The 23,004-nt window shown below is 39.0% G+C and overlaps 1 protein-coding gene across 2 annotated transcripts in view; it reads right to left on the bottom strand.

Moving 5' to 3' along the window:
- Window positions 1-23,004, bottom strand: part of FBN1 (fibrillin 1) — a 153,327-nt gene that overhangs the window by 82,601 nt on the left and 47,722 nt on the right. For both annotated transcript variants that reach the window (XM_014944426.1, XM_014944427.1), the window contains exons 7-11: window positions 15,585-15,782; window positions 12,185-12,310; window positions 8,333-8,458; window positions 4,342-4,500; window positions 852-1,010 (exon numbers count right to left, since the gene is read on the bottom strand). In XM_014944426.1, coding sequence (XP_014799912.1) covers window positions 852-1,010; window positions 4,342-4,500; window positions 8,333-8,458; window positions 12,185-12,310; window positions 15,585-15,782 — 768 coding nt within the window. The remainder of the gene's footprint in view (window positions 1-851; window positions 1,011-4,341; window positions 4,501-8,332; window positions 8,459-12,184; window positions 12,311-15,584; window positions 15,783-23,004) is intronic.

Genomic DNA, 23,004 nt, shown 5'->3' on the forward strand with positions numbered 1-23,004 from the left:
GCTCCCAGCTGACCAGAAGCTGTGTAGCTACGTCAGTGCAGTGTCAGGCCTGAGTTAACATACTTTGCCTCTTAGGCCTATTAGCTCAGCTTGGTGCTGAACCAAGACTAAATAGTTTCAGCTGGTGCCAGTGCATCTGCACAGAGCATGGACAAAATGAGCTTGTGTTTATTTGCAAAAGAGTGTGCGGCTATGCCAAATGATTTCAAGTGGCACATGCCTACTGCAGACTATATGGGTATGTAGTAAATCCCCTGAGCAAGGGACAGAATATGGAACATACTGGTATTCTGCTCTGGTTTCCTTCTTGCTCTAGAGAAACCTAACCTATCCATGTGTATCACTGAAAAAGTTCTTTCTTTATATAGGGTCAGCCTCCGTGTCCAGTAGACTTATTTTTTTATCAGTACATTTCCTACTTGGCCAAGCAAGAGTGAGGAAAACAACCTGAAAGAGCTGCTCTTTCCCAGCCAACCTCTTTAGAGTAAATGACTGTCACAACCTAGTCAAAGAGCTATTCATGCTCCTCAATAATGACAGGCAGCAAAGCTCACAATAGCCTTAAAATAACAGTAATGTAACTACTACAATAGATGGGCCTCAGTGCAGAAAGTGAGCATGCAATTTTTGAATCCTGTCTTAAGAGAGAAAACAGTATCAATGAGATACACTTGCTGCAGGATACCCAGTAACCAAGTTATGGTTAGAAGGATATCCAGAGACTATATGTCCACATCAAGTAAGCAAAACATACCAACAGCTGAAGGGAGCACCATTGCTCCTGAGAAAGGCTTATTTTCAAAGAAGCTGAAAGGAAATGGTACAGGGAAAGGTTATTATTTCTTTCTTACCGTGAGGTGGTGGAGCCCGAGATGGATAGACGATTTCTGGCTGTTGAGGAGGGTAAACACCAGGAAGGAGTGGTGGAGGGATGACCTCAGGACGGCTCGGAGGAAGCTCAGGTCTTGCTGGCAGCAGAGCAGCTACTGTGCACAATTTGCGATATTCATCTGAAACATGAAAACATAAATGCTGTTTTAGACTCTTGCAGCCTTTCCATTTAATCCAGCTCTCCCTCTTTGTACCGTGTTTCAGAATAGCAATAACAAACTTTAAATAATCTGGAAAACCTGAGCCTGTATGTTTTCTTCATAGTAACAAGCTTTATTCTGTGAATCAAGTCATTAATCCATAGGAGGTTATCAATACTGCTTGTCAGAAGACTGCTAGTAAAAAGATAACATAACTGACATTCTGGATATGAAATTGAACAGCGAGGCACGGATGTGATCTTAATCTACTTAGTCTTCTTTCAGGCAAAATCTTTGATGAACTCAGTGGGAAGTTTACCTAAAGAAGGACTTTTGGACTTGATCCCAAGTTAATTTAATACAAAGCTTGCCACAGAGTTAGAAAAACACTGAACAGGGAAAAAAGCCCAGTTTCAACAGGATTTCTTAAAAGTTAACCTCCTAAAACAAAGAAATATAAATACAAGCAACAAGGCAAAACCAATTAGAGAATGAATATACTAACACGATTTCCCTGTGAAAATGAAGGTTGCCAATAAAAGCAGAAAGCAAATGAGGTGCTGTCTAAGGAGCGTAGACAAAGAGAAACCAAGTGAGATTCACACCGAGTTCATTCTTCCCTAAACGATGGGAAAATGATCTATTTTGCTCTAAGCACAGTCTGTGCTGAGTGTTATGCATCCTCCTACTGTTTATCTCTATTAGTGGCATCTGCCCTACTGCCCCACTTTTCCCCCTGCCCCGGACTCTTTTGTCTTTGGGAAGTCTGGGTTTGGAACTTTCGATCCAAAGAATGCATGCAGAGTATCACAATTAAAGACCACATTTCCAGTTGACCTAATTCATGTCCACAATTGGTGTGCACACAAATAACTATTTGCCCAGCTGGTATCTTTGAACTTCAATTTTTTAAAGTTTATGGCACAACAGGAGATATAATGAAAACAAAATGCTACAGAGATGCACGAATTCTTGAAATAGTATAAAAAATGAGTACTGAAAAATAAATTCAGTGTTGGGAGAACTAAGCTGGATATTTCAGCCTTCAACACTTTCATCTCACTTCTATTTCCACCTGTAAAACACATTAGAAGCTCTTCCCGAATCACAGAGGGTTTGTTAAATAAACATGGTAGCCTAAAGCTCTGCTTTTCCTGATCATGATCTTTACATTTATTTTAATGCTCTTACATGATCAGTTTGTTTCATGTGTCACTGCATTTCCCTCTATTATTCCTTGGAGTGATTTTAGTCTTTAAGTCATTCCCAAGGAGATTTTATTGTATTATGTATTGTATTTTATTTGGGTTTTTTTCCTAGCTTTCTATTTTCCCTGTTCAGATGTAATCTGAATCTGCTCTCAAGCAGTGGTCTACCTGTGTTAAAACAGAGACATTCAGAAGAAACAGCATCTACGTACGTATGTGCACAAATTCCAATGTGTAAATGTTTGCTAAAGATGGTCATTTTAATAGTCACTTCTCTAATCACACATGCTCTACAATCCAGCGATCAGTCTTTGTCAAAGAAACGATATTGCATTTCTTTTTCACTCTAGTTTGGTAATGCCCAATCATCCAAAGCCAATCCACCAGGAGGTTAGGCTTTCAGTGCAAAAAGAAGTCATGGACTTGGGGCTGCCCATCAGTTGAATGGAATTAGCACGCATGAAGGGACTGCTGAGGTGTGAATGGAACTGGATGCCCGAGATACCACTTTTAAATTATCTATAGTGTCAATGGTAAACCTTGTCATTGCACATAAACAATTATTGCATGTTATGCAAAGAAATACAGTGCAAGCTCTTTTTACTGCAACTTTAATCTCCATGTATAATTTCTAGCAATAAACAGCCTATTTTATAGTAACATCTGGATCTGCTGCCCACATTGAAAATGCAACTGCTTGGTTACATTATGCATCTACTGCTCCACTTTATACTGCAGTAATTTCCATTTCAGAGTTAGACAGACTTTGGGCCACTGACAGCTCTAAATTTCTCATCTTGCTTTCTCGGGATACGTTAAGGAATAACTGAACTTGATTAAATAATGACAGCAATACCTTACATTTATGTAAGGCCTTTCAAAGAATTTCCACGTACTTTGAAAAGAGTAATTCATAGTCTCAATTTATATCCCAAGTCAAAACAAAAAGTGGCATGTAACCATGATCTTGAAGACCTTGCATGGATTTATGAGTCAGGAAGGCCTGACTAGCTCCTCCTCCACCATGTCTCAGTCTGTGACCTTGACCAAATTACTTCACTTTTCCACCCAGTTTATTCACCACTTAGATGTGAATAATTAGAAAGTATGTAAAGGAAATAGGGACTTTGTTACGATTGAAAGCTTTCTCCTTGTCTTTCTGTTTCATATGAGCATCAATAGATCATTTTGTTAGCATTATTATAGCCAGTCTTGAACATTTAATATGTTTAAATATTATTAATGAGACAGTGAAAGAATCAGGAAGAGTCTTCCAAGAGTTCTTAAAAGTTCAATACTGCACTAGTATTACACAGTTTCACCCAAAGGCTTAAAAACATGAATAAACAACACTCCCATACGTGACCTCTGACAATATATTCAGAGTTACACTGCTATAGTGTAACAATCCCCATTCCTCCATAAACTCTGCACCTCCCTTGATCTCCTCCCATCTGTCCATAAGCTTCTTGTATTCTTCTTTTCTAAAGCATTTAATTACGTCTCCACTCCTAAACAATCTCAAAAACATTCTTCCTCCACTCCCTCACATTTAGTTTCACAATCTGCTCACCATCTTCTCTAAATTCAAATCTCACATTATCTGGGGATCTCAATACACATGGAGGCAATAAAGTACAGCACATTTTGGTAGCAGACAGAAATAATGCTCTGTCAAACTTAAGGAAATAAATGGCACCTCAAAGCTAGACATAAGAGGAAGGAAACACTAGTTTGCCAATGAGAATGAAATTGCAGAGGAAATAGGGAGCTACTAGAAGGCTCTGGAGGAAGTAACTTGAGCCTGAAGAGGATGTTGAAAACAAAATCTGAATCAGGTAATGTTGGAATAACCAGGCTATTAATTAGCACCAGATAAAACTCTTTGTTTATGTCTGCTCACCCTAGTCTGGTGAACTAGGTTCTGAGCAACCTGCTATAGGAGGCTCTGTTTGAGCAGGGGATTGGACTGGACGATCTCCCAAGACTCCTCCAGCTCAACCATTCTGTGTCGTTCTTTAATGAAAACATTACTGATAAAAGAAAATCACTGCCTAATTCAGTGTTCAACCATGCTCATAAGAATATAGCTGGATTCATACCGGTGGATCTGATCGGGCACATTTCAGGAGCGGTGGCTGCACCAGAAGACCAGCATCGGCCACTGTCACAGCAACACTGCATTTTGGACATAGGCTGGGGGAGCTGACCGCCGCAGCGCCCGTTGGTCAGAGAAGAGAAGCAATATCCAGGACGTACATCTACCAAGAGAAAGAAATGGATATGTAATCATCTATCCGATGAGGAATGTGACTTACGCAAAAAAGAAATGTCCCGTTTTTCTCGGTTGATTACATAATAATGACATAGCACTTGCAACATTACAAAAATCAGAAAACAAAAGGCAGAAACCCAGAAAAATCTAGATAATATTTGGGCTGCTTTGGATTCAGGTGTAATACCTCCTGTAAGAAAGCTGAAGTGAAATATGGAACAGTAATGGATTAATGGAGGCAAAAATAGAACAGAAATGTGTATTCAGTATATAAAATATGCTTCTGTGCCCCCAAAAGAAGCAGCGTCATCTCTATTAAAGATAGAACCAGATCAATTCTGTTTAAGCTTTGATTTGAAAGCTGCTGATGTAGAGCAATAAACTCACAGTATTGCAGCTCTCAAAGCATTAATTCATTTTTCATTAGTAATGGCTTCCCCAGCTGAAGCATGTAGTGATTTGACTACATAGGCTTGCAGGCAAGAAAGAGCAATGCAGATTTAACTGGTGCCATCACATTGTTTATGGAGATGTGCTGGCTTCCTGTCTGAAAAGGATAAGCACGTGCTGTACAAAGAACGTCCTGTACCCAGATTTCATATAGTCAGCTCTAACAACATTGCACAGAGATCCCCCAAGCTTAGAGAAGGGAGAGAAAATGTGGATGGGAACAAAAAAAAAAGAAATTAAAAAAAAAAAAATCTTGTGATACAATCTGAAGCTCTGAGCAATTGTTTCACAATATGTCACATCATGTCAAACTCAGTATAAGCTGTGGTGTGATTTGATGCTGCACGATAAACCAAACCAAGTTTCTTTCTAAAATACATTAACATTACTGTCAAAATGTAGGCGAAAAAGTTGCAGATATAACCCTACAACAGCAGATGCTATTCCCTAGAGAAACAGTACCTCAGTTATCCCAGGCATGGTGGCTTTATTTGTCTAGTAACAGTGCTTTCCAGAGTTTACTAGCTATTCCAGTGGATATAAAAATAAGCAGGGAAGTTTCTTATTATTTTGAGGAAATTGATATATAGTGATATGTTGGGAGAGTCTGTGATGGTTCTGCCTTTTATTAGCTAGAACCCTGAACACGGATATTACTGGCAGTACAGCTGAAAGAGTCAGTTGGCCTTTACTTCCAAACTTTAGTTAGTTCACTCATATTATCATATCATGGAAATCTGACATGGATAAAAAAAAAATCCACTCAGTTCTATTACTGGTCTACCATTTTCTTCTGGTACCCAACTAAACTGCCAAATACATACACTCCTTAATCTATCATTTTAAAAATCAAATAAAGCTCTGAAGCTAATTATTCCCTGCTGCACCTGTTATAATTTTGGCCTTCATATGGGGTGGAGAGATATTCATGTGCTTGGTGCGATGGTGGGGTGGATGGTAAAGAAGGAAATCCTCTAACAGACCCTATCATCATCCTCTGTAATACATCCCTCCCAGTTTTGGTCAGTACCCAGTTTTGAAACATTTAAAAGCAGTAATGGGCAGAAGTGGAAAAAGGATCTGCGCGGGATCTGTGCATGCACAAATTCTGCCATAAAAAGGTAAACACACAGCAAACATCTTTGTCTTCTTACAGGTGTAAGATGTGTATGTGCCAAAAGGCACACCATTTTCAGAAAAAGACAGTAAGTTTGTGAAAAAAACACCACAAGTGTTTCCTTTTTCCCTCTTTCATTTTCTGTTCCAAATGGTAAAACACAAAAATAAGGACAACAACAGCAGGAAACAACTTCTTTACTGTTTCAGCTTTTAATATTTTTATGTTTTTCACTTAAAAATATTACATTTTTAAAAGGCAAAAAATCACCATGAAAATAGCTTTCAAGAAAGATGCGTCTCAAAAAAAAAGCCATCAAAAAGTAGGACAGTACAACTGACCAACAAATTTATGCCAGCTGGAAGTATGGACTAGCAGCTTCAGCTTTCTTCAAAGCACTCTTCGTGTACTTGGATTGAGATGTCCTGCTCTTGTTTCTGCTCTTCAGCTCTAGGAGATATTATCTTTACTTTGCCTATTCTAATTTTTAAGGTTTGTAATAATGGAACTCCCGGTTCTTCCTTTGGATGTGTGGCTCCAGTGCTGCTCAGTTTGAGTCCCATAAGGGATACATTTCTCAGAAGCACTTCCTCATATCTAACAGAATAGACACGTTCAGCTGACACTTTTCACTTAAGACAGGCATGCTGTAATTAAATCAAGATCACTTGTTTTGCCCAGCTCAAATACAGATTTGGGCTCTGTCCTTGTTAATATGGCAAGTATGCAGTCTGCATATTAGACAGGAATCCAAAATATCTGCACATAATTAATAGTGCTTCCTATTTAGCACGTTTGCGTTGGACAGAAAGCCAAAATTTTAATGACGGCTCTTATTACTTAACACAGCCTGTCATCATTTAAATACCTAATTCTTTAGCTGAACTATTTCAGCCTACAAATACAGTGGGTAAAAAAGGTTGGAAAACTGCAGGAATATAAGACGGGTGGGAATGTTGGGCAGTCTGACTGAGCAATGACTATAAAAAGTAAAAAGCAAATAGAAGCCAGGCATCCCTAGAAATCTTTTGTTACAGAAAGGTGAATCTCCTTCATAAATACTAAGTGCAAACAGTAATCAATAATTTAATGATCAACAGTCCTTTATGAGCTATTAATCTGAAGCAATAAAAGCAACTCCCACTTGCATTTTAAGTGTATAGTATGGATCCAATCTACCAAAATGCTGTCCTTGATAATGGAAGAAATATAGTTCATTTCTCACAACCTGCAAAAATATATGATACCATTCAAAATGAATCATAACTCAAACTACTTTCAGATCTCTTGGGAAAGCTAATATCATTTGGTACTTTTGTCTGTCAAGCTATTTTTTTTCAAATTTTTTCCCAAATGATTTTCTACCAAAGGTGCTAAACACAGGGTGCTCTCTGGAACCCCACTGCTGGCACTGTGTATGAGCCTTTAAACAAATGAGTCAAAACTCAGGAAACAAACCTTTTATTTGATTCTCAAGTGACAATAATTCCTCAAAATTCAGCACTGGCAGTGAAAAAAAGTCACTGCATAAAAATGAGGAAAAAAAAATATTAATTGAATACTTGACCTATCTCAAAGCAGGCTCTATGCTTCCCAGAAGCAGTAAGTGCTAACACTGCTCTATTATGGCTTTGGCAGTGCAGTGGCAGTCATTTAATTCACACAGTCATTTCATTCTTGGTCTGGCCTTTGGAAGGACAGGTTCTGCTCTGCCACCGTGAAAGCCGAAAGAACAGCATTGCCAAATCATCAACATCCTGAAAGCAGATACAAATGTCCCACACCTAGTTTGTCACACTCCTTCCTTCAATGAAAAATATCTACAATAAGGTCCTAACACTTGGAACGAGGGGAAAAAAAGCTCTTTGAGGCGATTACCATCTTTCTCAAGTCTGTTTGCTTTTCTAAATGACTGCTGAATATAAAATGGATTAAATCAAAGACAAACATGAGAGCAAGAATATCAAGGAGCACTGTTAAATAAGTTCTGTCTAATTTAAGGCAATAAATATGGCATAACAGGAAAACTGTAATAAGAAAAATGAAAGGGAAGGTCACAACGAAGAGGGAAAGAGGAAACATCCTGCAAATGGAAAACTCATTTCAGAATACATACAGAGGCACAAAGTGTACTTTTATATAAAAGAAGGATTTCAAGATCATGAGTTGAAATACATTTCTGGTACCCATTTTAGATATCAATCAATGTTCATGACACCTACTGTCTTATTATTTAGAGGATTCTACTCACCTATGCACTTTAAGCCATCAGGAGCTGTATAAAACCCTGGAGGACATTTGCAGAAGTAACTGCTAACTGTGTTTGAACACTCCCCTCCATCACAGATTCCAGGAATGGTACTGCATTCATCAATATCTTCAAGGCAAAAAGAGAAGCAGGAGCAGGTTAGCTAAATTAGTTCTGGTGTGAGAATAGGTATTTTATAATCAGTATTCATGATCAAATTCAGTGCAGCCTGAGACCCCTACTAGCTTATCTGCTAGGGGCATAATCAGCAGTTTTGAATCAGGATCTTTTGCTAAGCATCTTACAAACACAAGTGAACCAGAACCCAAGAAAACATTGCACCTGTAAATTGCAGAAAGCCAAAGAGTTTGTTTTACTGCTTAATAATGATGGATGAAAATCTTAAACTGCAGAGGGAATTTACTAACAGTAATTAAATGATAACCCCTCCAGTGTGAATTCTGCACACTAGAATGAAGAAAACTGACATGGGCCCTCTAATGACCATAGCAATTCAGAGTTTAACTGTTATGTCTCATGATGCCTCCAGCAGCACAGCATCTCCTGGCACCATACTGAGGCAATGGCTCAATACTGACTCAAAGGGAAGTGTAGCACCTACTGAATTGTCCGTCCTTCTTACGGCGCTGGGTTTTTTTCTGGGAAAGCAGGATGAGTGCAGGCAACAAAAATTACCTTTCCTAGCTTTCTCCGCTAGGTGAATGTTCTGAAGTTTCAACAGATTTCTAGACAGAAACTGTAATATCTACTGCAGAAGTCAGGCAATGTCCATAATTCCCCTTAGAATTTGTCAGAAATTTAAAAATAAAAGCCTGTATTGTGATTTTTTTCAGTAACGAACCTCAATCTATATACTAAATCACGATCATAGAACCAATGCAGAAAAATCTGAAATAAAAAAAACTAACAAATACCTTCTTATGTCTGATCATAGCTGCATACATGAACAGAGGGAACTTGAAGGGTTTCTTCCACCACTAGGAGTTTGTGTTATCTACAGTCATGTGAATAACAACCTACGCCAGCCCCAATTACTCCTTAATTACCATCAGTAGCCTGCCTGTGATGTGTAGTTACTTTTCCCTTGGTTTCCAGTGACTATCTTAACACTGCAGCTGTATCTACTTAGCAGTGCTCTCATCTTCTAGGAACCTGGAGTCCAGCTGAGCTTAAGAACAGCTCGCTTTTTTCCATAGTACATACAAGAAGAATCAGCAAAGCAGAGCAGAAAGGGAGATTATTCTCTAGAGTGATCAATGACAACTGCCTGTGACAGACATCCACAATCACCCAGTTGCTCTCCTGACAGGGAGAATCCAGCCAGAAATAATGCCATCACAGGACCCTACCCAACCTCTCCTCCAGAGATCTACAAACAGATAGACATGGCTGTAATAATGATTTCACCAACCACAAAAACTTTTGAGACTAAATACTGCAACACCACCCAACACACCAAGGCAAGGAGTGAATAATATCCTAGTCATTAAAAACGATTGGAGGAATTTACATGTAACGCCTGAATTGGAATTTGGCCCCAACAGATGGGGGAACACCCAAAGTCCCACAGGACCGTTAATGAGCATTTTAGCAAGTAGAGAGGATCACTGTTCTACTTCTCCTGTGAAGACAGTAATACAAAATTTCAGTAATATAAAAACTATCAATTCCTCTTCCCCTAGGTAAAGCACTGGATGCTCTAACACGTTTGTGATCCCTTGCCTTTGCAGGAAAGGAGTGGAGGGAGTGGGGCGGCACAGAGATAACCAGACTTCACAGACCAACCCATCCTAAGTGGTGCTGGGCCTTGGGCCCCCTGTGCACACATTCCTCCCCAGCATCTTGCTGGCTGTCGTGATGTGGGTCACATTCCTTGCTTGGGTGTGAGAGAGGGGTGTGACTTTTTGTTTGGTGCTACTTTGAGGGTGCTGCCAAAGCATCAAGTCCGAGTGCCCTGGGAGCACTGCTAAGAGACTTCTGGCTTCTGTTCCAGGATTATACTCTGCAGGAGGCCCAAAAGTCTCAGTGACAAAAAATGTGGAAATTGAATTTTGGTCTGAATAGAGCTCTTAATTAACAGAGAAAAATGCAGTCGTAAATGGATCTGATTCAAGCATTTTCTGACTTAAATTCGCCAATGTTTATCTTAAAGTCCATGTTGCCACTGTTTATATAGAGCCCGACCTTTCTAAAAGCAAAATCATCACTCTTTATTCTAGGATTGAGCCTAATCCAAACAGTATTTCACTATTTATATTAGTGTTGACATTCATATAAGCAACATTGTCATTGTTAAGTATGCAAGTTTTATAAAGGTAAGTATATTTGATGTACTTGCCGACATCACTAATTTTTCCTGTCACTCCAGGAAAAATTACTCCCTGCGATCGCCACAAAAAAGTATTTACCTCAGCACTAATGCAACTGGAAAAGGAATGGCGATATGAAGCAGTGAAATAGTGTAATATTAAAATACAGTTTTCCACCAGCTATGCTAATAAAGAGACCTTCAACCAACACATCTCATTTCCCATCTTGAGTTGTCTCACTGGTCTATCATGGTCCTACTTTAGTGGGGACCTACTGAAAAAAAAATGGTGGTACTACAGCAGGTAGCTCCCAGTTCTACTAAATCAGTGACCAAGAATATACTACTGCTGCCAGCAGTCCTACTTGCTGGTTAGGAAGTTAAACCAAGCACATGATCAGATATTATGTATTAGAATTAATTACAGTTAATTACTGTAAGGGAAATACCTTGTCTTATATTGGAGATTTCAACTTAAAACTCAAAGGGGTTACACGACTATGCTCTTAACTGTTGAATCACTATCCTATTTCATGCTACTGGTATAAAGGTACTAGTTTTAATTCTTTGAATTGTATCAATACCTACACATCTTGAACTAAAATTGTTTGGTACATGCAATATGAAGATGTACTGGAAGTCTCTCTCTGCTGAGGTTCAAAAATTTACTCATATGGAATTAAGACTAGAAATTTCATCCTATCTTTCCAGCCATGCGATCACTCCAAAGGGATTGCACAAGATTGTGGAAATTTGTGGCAGGATTTGGGAATGAACTAAGCTCTCCCAGGTTCTTGGGTCTAGTCCCTCAACTACTAGCACGTGCAGGCTCTGAAGGTGGTGGTTGTTTGGGGCATTTTGTTCTATGTTTGGTGTTTTTTGTTTGGTTTGTTGGGGTTTTTTTCCTATATGAATCAGCAACTGCAAAATACCATAGCAATGTTTACACAATGAAACCTAAGCAAGCCTACAGTTCTCAGTTTTTTCAGTACTAATACTTAACAAGACACATGTTCAGTCTTCCTTGTTCACCACGTTGTTGGTACTTCACCCACAGAAGGAAACACTTGCAAAGTTGTTGTACCCTAAAGTCGGGTGACTTTCTGCTAAAACTCTTGGCAGTCAACATGAAAACCATGCTGTGTACAAACTCTTCTGAAATTGCTTTCCCTAACCTGCAATTAAGTTATAAAGTTATGCTTGAAATAGGGATTTTTCTTTTGAGAAAGTAATGATTCTTCCAAAATGACTAAAAAATTTCGAGTGCTTCCTTAAAGGCACCTGATGCAAGAAAGGGTGGTGCATGCACACCTTAGTCTCACAGTCACACACCTTTATGATATTTAAGATTTTCTGGTTTAGGAGGAGAAAGGATTATTCGTTATTTGTATTTGCTGTGAAGAATGCTATTTTCATATTCAAGGAAAAAGAGACTGGAAATTTTGTTACAAACTTCTAAACAAAGTTGGCCCCAAAAAGAAGACTTCCCCCCTTTACTTTCAAAAGAAAGTTCTAAAAGTTCTTACCGTCACATTTTTGTGTCACTTCATTAAACTTGTGTCCAGCTGGGCATTTGCACTCAAAAGATCCAACAGTATTAATGCAATTTCCCCCTTGACAGATCCCAGGGATGGCTTGGCATTCATCCACATCTATCATATAAAAAAGGAAAAAACACCCACTTTTAATTCATTTCTCAAGGACAACCATAATAATTTATCTACACAGAAATTAAAGTAAATATGCCTAAATCCATGCTTTACCCATCATAATATTTTGGTACTTGCTTGTGAAGATAGACACTAATTTTGTAATTACTCTGTGCAAAGTATGATTAAGTACAGTACTCTAAATATTTTCTGCAAGAAATCACATGGCTATTATTGTTACAGACATTAAACATCTAACTGCTATTGCTTTGTTTTTCCAAAACATCTGGGGAATGGTGTGCAGAGAAGACAGCCTGCCTAACCCCAGGTTCCTTTATAGTATCTGAAGCTGAGCACCCAAAGTCACTTGCCCCTTGGCAAGTCCACGCAGTCCACATCCCCTCAGCGCAGAGATGCAGGAGCTGCAGAGCAGTGTGCAATGTGCATGGAGGGGGCCTCATGGAGAGGCACAGGGAAACTGCATAGTCATTACTGATGGAAATGATTAACTCGTCACTCCAGTAAGATCAGCACCCATGACCTTATGTTGCGGTTAGGATTCAATTGAAGCAGCTTCATAGCCATAATTAATGTCTCAGGAGGAATTATTAATAACCTGCTTTTACATTTATAAATTTGGATAGGTTTTTCCCCCATTTATTTCCTCTCTCTTTGCTTATAATTTTTTCACTCAAGAAAATGAAACAAAGATGATATCGCAGGCTAGGTAGGAAGCTCAAGACAAATATTTTCAAGAGGCCCCAGTTTTTGGCCTCGCAGCTATTTCAGCACAACAACATGTGTGTCGTCACTTAGCTGCAAATGTGTTGCTACGGCTCAGTAACAGCTAGAGAAAAGAAACTGCAGGAGGAGGAGTGGCATCGCAACTGGAGAGAGCGGAGGTCTGGCTCTGTCCCCCCCCGTCTGCTGCTCCCTGTCCTTTGGGAGCAAACGGAGCACTTGCCACTCTCCAACCCAAATGCCTGTGCTTCTTCCCTCATTTTCCCGAGGAGTACCAGCTGCTGCTGGTAAAACCTGATTTCTTGAGTTCTTGGGCTTCACACTAGGATTGGTTTCAATGCAGGGACACAAGCTGAAGGAGGTGACGCCTTCAAATCTCCCTTTATAGGTCCCAGAGAGCCAGCTGTAATATGTCTTGTAGTCTGAAAAGCGAAGTATTATGTCTGTACAAAAGGCCAAGAGGCAATTTCCCTGGGAGCCACAAATAGGAAGCTTCAGGAACGCCAAGGGGCATATCTGTACCACATGGCAGAGCATTATGTAAAGGTGCCTGGGCTGACTGATCCGGGCCTGGGTGCAGCAGCGGAGCGGGAGCAGAGCTGTCCCGGAGCCACCCGCTGTGCTGGGAGCCACAGAGCACCAGCACCGCCTCAGCATCCTCACCATGGCCCCGCTGCTGCTGGGACTCCAGCTACAGCAATAATCAGCTAGACTTCATGGCACTGTACTGACTTTAAAAAAAAAGTAAATAAAAAAAAAAAAAATAGAAGTCACGCTCCTGAGTCACAATGTCTGTTTCAAAATCCCACCTTTTGGCTTTTATTTTCCTCCTTTGTATCTTTAAAAATCTCAGCTGTGATATTAATTTAACTTTTGGCCAGACAGACAAACTGTGGGCAGCTATATTCTATTTACTGTTTAAAATAAACTTGCCCTCCCCTCTGTTTTATTTTTTTCTGACTTCTCCACACAATAATAATGGTTCCTTTTTCTCTTCAGAGAACCTGGATTTTATTTAACCTGCTTTCCTTTATTTAGATTGAATATGGATGTGAAATCCCTGAAATGTCTTCAGTCTGAATGGATGTTATCTGATTTCAAAAGGACTGGATTTAGTACAATTGCATGAAAAATAAAGCTAATATGTGGTTCCATAGCAGATCTGTTGAAATTACGAACACATTACAAGACAAGGGAAAACTGGAAAGTACAAGTCAAACATACAGGGCCAAAATTGTTGTTGGCACCGCATATAGATTAGCGTAAATGTAGCTGCATGCTAAGAAATGTGCAGCAAGAAGAAGTAGCCTTGTTCTGAACCACACAAACCCACTGAAGAGGTCACCGCAGCTTTTCCGTGACACAAACAAGAGGGATATAACTAGGTGTGGCACGAGTTCAGGGGTGTGGGCCACATATTTATGCACATAATATTTAAGAATTGTCCAAAACCTCAATTCACAGATTTATGCATAATTTAGTTCTGACCTTTACAGTGAGAGTGGGAATAGGATGGTTGAGGTCAAAATATGTGTATGTTATGTGGCGTACACATCGGCAGTGCCCATCTTGACGTTCATCATGCCTGTCTGCAGGCACCAGCCAGGACTTGGCCCATGACAGAGGATATCTACATTTTTAATGCAATGGAATGCCTTGAAGTCCTTTGTAAGAATTTCATGATTAAATAAAATTACTCATAGATTTATAATCTTTATCTCCTCTACTTTCAAAAATATTGTAACTTATTAGAAAACGTTAGACAGATTGAAATAAACTAGCCCCAAAGATATGGTCCTGGGAATGTATAATCCACATCAGTTTAATACATAGCTGCCCCTGTTAACTTTCTCCTGTTTCCTGCCAGACATCCAGACAATAAAAGAATTTATACAGCTGGAAGTATTAGAATAAAAGCCAAAAGCAGTGTAAGGACTTTCTATGGTAAGGCATGCTCTGAAAGAAGTAAGCAACATCTGGGTGGATTTTATGATTTGAAACAAATGCAAATGCATTTCCAAAATTGTATAAAATATATAATAGGGCATTTCAAATGGCACGACATGCACTTTTTTCCAGGTTGAAGCAGGGTTGCTTGAGAGATAAGACACTCAAGAGGAATCCAAAATCAACAAATTTTAGCTAAAAAATCCCACACTGGATAAATGGAACAGCATTGCCACAGATTGATTTTTGCATGTTTTGAGTGCTTTTTGAAACAGAGTAAGTTCCTCCATGGAATGATTGAGTGGTACACTCAAAAAAACACCATTATAGAACCAAGGGAAAGGGCTGCTGGCAGTGAGAAATTCATTAAGATGCTGGCTGCTCTCACATGACCTAAGTTACTAATGTACTCACTTGAACATCAGGCACTCACTGAATCATGAAGTAATGCATCTGACAATGTTTTTCCATTCTTCACACATATAGCTGAGAATGGCTTAGGACAGGTTATTCACAGCAGTGTAACTTAATTAAGATTAATCCAGTAACAATTTCAGCAGCTTTTGGGGAAGCTTTGCTGCTAACTTACCTTGACAGGCCCCAGTGCGAATGTTTGGAATGAAGCCTCGGCGGCAGGGATGTGGCTGGGCAGGACACATTTCACAGGGGTGGCCCCAAGCTCTCCCAACTGTTGCACAGCAAAGGGTTTTTGTGCAGACTATTCCACTGAGCTGTCCCTGGCACATCTGGTTGGTTATCAAAGTGAAGCAAGGGCCGGTCCTGTAATCTGCGCCAAAAACAGGAAACCTAATCAGCATTGCAATAAAAATGCACAACAAAACTCATAATAAAGCAAAACAACAGCACATTTAGGCAAGTTTTCTGCACATAAATTGCTCACCAGCCCAACAGTATAACTTAGCCATGTTCTGCAGAGGATTGTTCTCAAGTTTTCTTCGCATTCAAATCCACTGAAACTAGCAGTTCTATAAATGCATTGTGACTATTTTACCAGGAGCATTAGATACTTAAGATTTGCAGGTCCCCTCTGTTGCTTGGTTTCATCTCTAGTAATAGCCTTTGGGAGGACTCATCATCAGCTTGTTTTAAATATTCAGTGATTAAAGTAATACTGATAAAAGAGTTAGGATATGTTTATTTTCACAAATGTCATTCTCAAATGAGTCTCAAGGGAAGAGAATACAGACTGCAGGAAGATTTTTGAGGACAGTTTTCACTGTTATTATTCAGGCATACGCTGTACCAGATATGGGGGTAAGCTTTGCCTACAGCTGAATGGAGGGCATGTGGAACACATCTGCTTTGATTTGTTTATGGTAGGACAGGCCACTTAGCCAACAGACAGAATTAAGCTAAGATGTTAATAAAATAATAGTAGGAGGCTTTATTTTGTTCCATTCTCCAACCAAACAGTGGTACTGCCAACTCCTGCTGTCTCCTGTACATCCGGGGTGCATTTAATTCTTCACGAGCGACCCTAAAATGTTTTTCTGTTATGGTGCACCAGGACAGAGTCCAGCATCCTGTAAGCAAAGCCAGCAAATTCTGAACCTGATGTTTGTCTGTTCTGAAATAGTTACCAGGTGCCTCAGCCAAGGTCACTAAGTAATCCACAATGTCTTATAGTCATGACATTATAAATTCCTCCAATTTTCGTGCCACTTCCAAACTTTGTTAATTAAAATATGTTTGCACTAAACCATTAATAAAAAGTGTTAAGCAGGGCAGAAGTAAGAATGGATGCCTTGCCTGTCTGCCCCATCTCCCCACACCAGGTGCATCTTGACAACTATAATGTAACTAATCTTCATTCCAATCCAGGGATGCAGTGTCCATATGCTACAATTCTGCTGATTAATCAAGTCACTCATTGATATAATAACTAAAATGGCTTACAGAAGTCCTGTAAGCTATACAATAGTGCTATATTGTTGCTATTATCTTCCTCAATTAAACATGATCTTCTCAGAAAGGATATCAAGTTAGTTTGAAAAACCTATTTCTGATTAACTTGTACTAAATGACACTAAATACCATTTACTCTTCATTAACTATGTATTACATCCTATAATTGCTATTCTATCTTTTGCCTGTTCAACAGACCTCCAATCACCCAGATGGTCTCTTTTCCTTTTAAAATACTGGAACAGCAATAATTTTCTTCCAGCCTCTGGAAATTTGTCACGTATTTCCAGATTCATGGAGGATTAACCTGCACGCTACAAGAACCCTTTAGCTAGCTCTTTTCAGTCTCCCTGGTGCTGGTTAGCTGGAGTAGCTGTATAAAAATATATAAATACAATTACTGCTATTTAATGACATCCTTAAATGCTATCAGATCGCAAATATAAAATTTCTGTCTTACCCCCAGCTATATTTACTGAATACTTCTCCCTCTTCTTTCCTATTTCTGTCAGCCTCATCACGAAATGGGTAAGAATCTCTGGTAACATCTCTCTTACCCTTACGTACTTAATACCTTTTCATTGCCTTAACTTTTTTTTGGCGTGGTATTTCTCATTGTTTCCCTTCACTTCCCATATTAATTTTCTACACTACAGTTTCTATCCAGTTCTTTTCCCATTTTAAAGCACTTTTGTAATTGCTTTCATTTTCCTACTTAGATAGGATTGTTTTGCTCCGGTCAAAACTTCACTACCTTCTTTCTCACTTCTCATTGCAGAAATTCAGCTTTGGAAGCATGTAGTACAAACCCAAATATTACCAGCTTTATCTTAACACAAAAATTAATACAAATAAGTCATGATTCATTATACCTATCAACTAAAACATTTTAGTTACAAGATTGATTCTTCATCCCTGAGCAAAATGAGGTCTGAGAGAGCTATCTAAGAGACTATGCAAAACTCCCAATACTAAAACTCCTAATATTAAAACAATAGGTAACAATTTCTTTAGAAACACCACAGTGTTGTGTTGGCAACAGGAAATCTCCAGCCTACCTCCTCAGAATGAAGTCCCTCATTGTAGATTGTCCCTATGCCGTTTATATATAGACAGTTTAAAAAAGAGTCATTTTGTTCTCTGTCGCAGTGGGAAGCACGCGTCAGACAGTAGTGAATAACCCATCTTGTATTTTATGGTAGATTATGAATAGATCAGCATTTACAATTGTTTGCTTTCAAGCTATAAATGACTTATCAGTGGTTAATACAACTTAGAAAAATGATGAGCTCAATGACAGTAACTTTATAATCATGCAAATCTTTCCACAAAGTTTCAGTAGGTCAAATACACACTCAAACTCAAGGAAATTTGATTTGTTATTATCCAAGTTCATAGCACTTTAGTATGGAGAATCATAGACTTTATTTTCACCTAATTTTTGCCTTGATAAATTTTATTCTTAATACTCAGTTTTCTGCTGAGTACAGCTTCTTTCTGTTTTCTCAAATACAATCTTTCACCTTTTCAAAAGTAAGATTTTCTTTTCCATTCTTAATGGAAAATTCTAGCCTATGAAAATGCATATGAAAAATTTGGATGTACACACCGACCTATGGCCACAGAGAAATCCATCAAGTCAATTTTTTTTCATACAGAAGCTTAATAAAAAGAGCTCTAAAATTAAAGCACTCTTAATACTGAGTTTAAGATTTTTCAACACATTACAAGATGAAGGCATTCAAGGAGGAAATGGGATTCCATTAACATGATGGCAAAACAAAAAGAGAATGGCATCACATGTTAAGAGATCTCCTTGAGATACACCATTTTCCTTCAAAGTGTTGGTTTTATGAGTTAGGCTGATTTCAGAAGATCCAGTAAACCCTAGGGTCTATGCTACAAGGCACTAACTTGGAATATGAGCTTAAAACACCAATCTTTATTTTGCAACAACAGTTTCATTATATGTTTGTGCCGTTTGTGATTACTCAAACTCCTTCAACAAGTAAAGCTCAAACACAAGGTTCCAAGTCATCAGTCAGGAGGTGAAAGAGAGAAAGGGGAAAAATATAGCCAGAAAAGCTATTACACAGTTTGTTAGAGGCTTTTTTTTTTTCCAGTGGTAATTTCATTTTAAGTAAAGATGTTGAGACTTGAAATTATTTTAGCAAAATGATTTTTTAAAGATGTCTAATTGCTGGTTCAAATGTTTTCAGCCACTTATAACGCAAATTTCAGCATGTGCAAGCAGCCTTCAGTAAGGCATTAGCTACAGTTATCGAACAACTTTTTCTGCTTCTTCGCATACTTCTTAGCTATTTTGATAAGGAATAATTCCACAGGGAGCCTCAGACAACTGAGAAGATGGCAGAAACTGTAAACCACATTAATTTCATACACAGACAAAAAGAGCAAGGGGCAACAGAACAAGGCCGGTTTACACCATCCAAGAATCTAGCTTAAGTCCACAGGAAAGAATCAAGCTACATTTTGATCTAAAACTTGTTCCTGTTTCAGTCACAATCATCAAATAATTTTAGTTATCTTCTCAAAAGATCCTTTATGTTCCTAAAAGCACCAGAAAGGCTGCTGAAATATGTAATACTGGCAGGCTTTGATCAAAACCAAGCACAGCAATAAATAATGATGATTGTTCCAAGTAATGCTGGACAGCACCAAAGAGACTCCGGGCACCAGAATAACGCAAGACTTTCAACACCAAATACACAACTTAAGCTCTCCATTCATGTTAATCTCTGTTTGCTTTCAGGTACAATATACTTTTTAATGTAAAAATAAAGTTTAAAAAAAATTTGAACTAATGGAACCCAGATTAAACAATTATGCTAGTGCAAGGCTGCTGGATGAAATTCTGGTCGCTCTTCCCTCTAAGATTCATTCCATATAAATCTCCTACAAAGAGTCCTTGATGTTTCAAATTAACAGCCTGATTTTGCAAACTGATAACCACCTGTAAAGAGGTTGACAGACTGCTCCACCCCTCTTAAAATAAATGGAAACTGAATAGTTGCAAAATTTAAAGGATGGGACCCGAGCAAACCAGCATTTATCTCAGCGTGATCAAGAGCTCATTATTGAAAACAGGAAAATGCCATCTCTTGGCATCATAAAGAAATTGGTAAGGATGAGTCCTGTTTTTCCAGTTCTCCGTAGACACCATGCACAGCTCACACAGTACCTTGTGCTGCACACTGAGAGGCAAACCCAGAATGCTGCTTGGAGGGAAGAACCATTCCTGTAGACATTAGCACTTCGCGTGGGCATATTCTGCATGAACCCCCAAATCCAGCCAAGACTGCTGTGGAACTGAAATCACCCTCAGCAACACAAACTGGCAACTTTCCCTTTCTTTAGCACAGGGGAAAAGGGAAAGAAAAGAATGCTCCATTATCAATCAAATAATGAAAGAAAGGTCAGAAAGGGCTCTAAGGCAAGTGAAGTACCTTAAAGCTGATCTTTATTGAAACTTACTTTCCTGCCTAGCAGCGTTTTTGTTTCTGCTGTTTGGTGGGTTGGTTTTGTGGGGCTTTTTTACCAGCTGGGGATAGAAAAGGAACATTGGAAGTGAGACTGCACAAGGCAGAAGCAGAGTCTCATCTCTGCAAAGCCTCCTCAGCACCGCCCACGTGTGACCCACTGCACCTGATAGCCCGTGCCGCTGCTTGGCTGGCCATCAGAAAGAGAATCACAACTGCTGTACCTGTGAATACTCTTTTGATAACTGATCTCACAGAGTTAAAGAATAACGCTAGCTAAAAGATCAGCGGTCTGAGTTTCAAGTAGCAGAATCCTTTTAATACACTACGCAACGTCAGGCAACTGTTTTTTCTCAAGCATCCAAAATGTTTTCTAATGGGGGAAAAAAGGAATTCTATAGCAATTCTGTTTTTCAATGGCACTATTGAAAGTGCAAACTGGAATTTTAAATGGCGAAAAAATTATTGACTATGCAGTTACAAGCAGAAAATAATACTGGGTAATTAAAATGCAGCACTCTGCAGATGGGTGCAGGAACAGTATGAGAAATAGAGCTTCCATCTTTCCCTGACCTGGAATGGCAGGTGCTGAAAATACTATATGTGAGAAAAGATATCACATCTCTGTTATAGAGGGGGGACATTCACCTTAAACACAACTTTTAGACTACGAAAAGTAGGATTAAGATTAGAAAAACAGCAGATGGGATTTCCAAAGTAGTTTCCAAAAATGTCCAGTGGCTGGACATTATATATGGGAAAAATTAATGGAGGAGAAGGAAACTCTGAATGTATCAGATCATATGTCACCAATAAGAATGATATGAGAATGACATCAAGCAAATTATGGTTTTTGGAACAAAGATAAAGACAATGTTTAAAAAAATTAGCTTTCACTGAGCCATGAATGAAGAATCTTAAATGAATCCTAAAAATACGCACATATAATCATATTTACTGAAGCTGATTTAGGTGTGCCTGCACAAACAAAACTCCTATCACTTTTTCCAAGTTTAAAAACCAGGAATGGAAGAAATGCGTATCAGATATTCTGATTTTAAATCGGAAATAAATAGTGACAATGGCAGCATGGATATGCTGAGAAACACCAATGTTTGACATTTTAGTTCTCTGAGCAAGCCACGTTTCTTGAAAGCACTGGAAACCATACAATATCTCTAACTATACAAACTATACTGTTAATGGAAAAACAGTTTGCATCACTATATATTTGACTGTACTTCAAGCACTTTACTCTCTTTAGAGAAGGTAGCAATACATTTAAAGATGATGGAGAAAAATACCACATGCATCATTTCAGGAGGCAGGATCTGCCGTGCCTGAAATGAGAATTTTTTCAGTAAAATTCCAAGAATTAGAGAGAATCTCAGAACGGACACAAGAGCATGGCATGATCAAGCTGACTGGAAACACCACCAGAGCACAGAGATTTATAGAACACAAAGATTTAGCATTTCAGGCTCAATTTCCAAATGTCCTTCAAAGTGATTCTAGGTGTTTTCAGACACACTAAAATCTCCTCATTAAGGACAGAGAGAAAAAACAGAATTTGCATTCATGTAAATTACAAAATGTGCTTTACATGCATACCTGTCCCAAAACTAATGCAAACCTGTGTGTGTCACTGTACCAGAGAAATAGGGAAGGGCTCCTATTCCATTTTCACTTGCAAAATGTCCCTTTCAGTTGCTTGTAGGCTATCATGAAGTCATGTTTTGCATATAGGACTTTGTGGCTTTTAAGGGCTGGTCAGAAAAGTAAATGACCGTGCCCAGGACCCCATAGGATAACTATCATTTACCTCCATCTTTCTTAACAGTGAACATGTCACACATCTCACTTCACGGACTGAATAAAGACCAGACACAACAGCCCATTCCCATGTTAGCTCAATGCACTGACTTCCAACCATTTAAAAAGTCAGACGCAATAACTCTCCATCCACAGGTGACACTGAAATGCCAGCTGATAAATGCATCCAATCACAACACTCTTTTTTCCACATGGGTCATTTCCTTAATAATTACTCACTGTTAAGCACTCCCTGTCCTCTCCCCCTCTAAGCCAGACACCATTACTCACTCCAGTCAGATCCCAATGTGTCATCATTGGAAAGTACATGGCAAAGATAGCAGAGGTTGTTCAGAAGGAAAGAAAACAAAACTCGGTAAATATTTTAAAACTTATTTCCTATGATGTCTAACACTTCTTAGCAATGAGGTTTAGCTGTGGTATGTAAAGAGAATTATCACCATGCCACTTCTGTCTGCTCCCTTCCAGCGCCAGAGATGGCTTCACATATTAACAAGACCCTTTCCCAGCTGCTTCAGCGCACAGAGCTCAACTTGCTGAGATTTAACACTGGCTAGCACTGAGATGTCACTGGAACTAGGGACTCGGAGTGCAACCATTCAGGCAGTATTTCTGGCAGAGGTATAAATCTGGCAGCAGAAATGTCTCAAAATACCACATCTGTGCTATGGACAGATCACAGCTCCAAGTTGCCTCTCGTTATTTTAACAAGAGCAAAAAACATCCATGGAAGCATATCTAACACTTGCA

The sequence above is a fragment of the Calidris pugnax genome, unplaced genomic scaffold, assembly GCF_001431845.1.
Source record: "Calidris pugnax isolate Ruff unplaced genomic scaffold, ASM143184v1 scaffold70, whole genome shotgun sequence".
In the NCBI taxonomy this organism is placed as follows: Eukaryota; Metazoa; Chordata; class Aves; order Charadriiformes; family Scolopacidae; genus Calidris; species Calidris pugnax.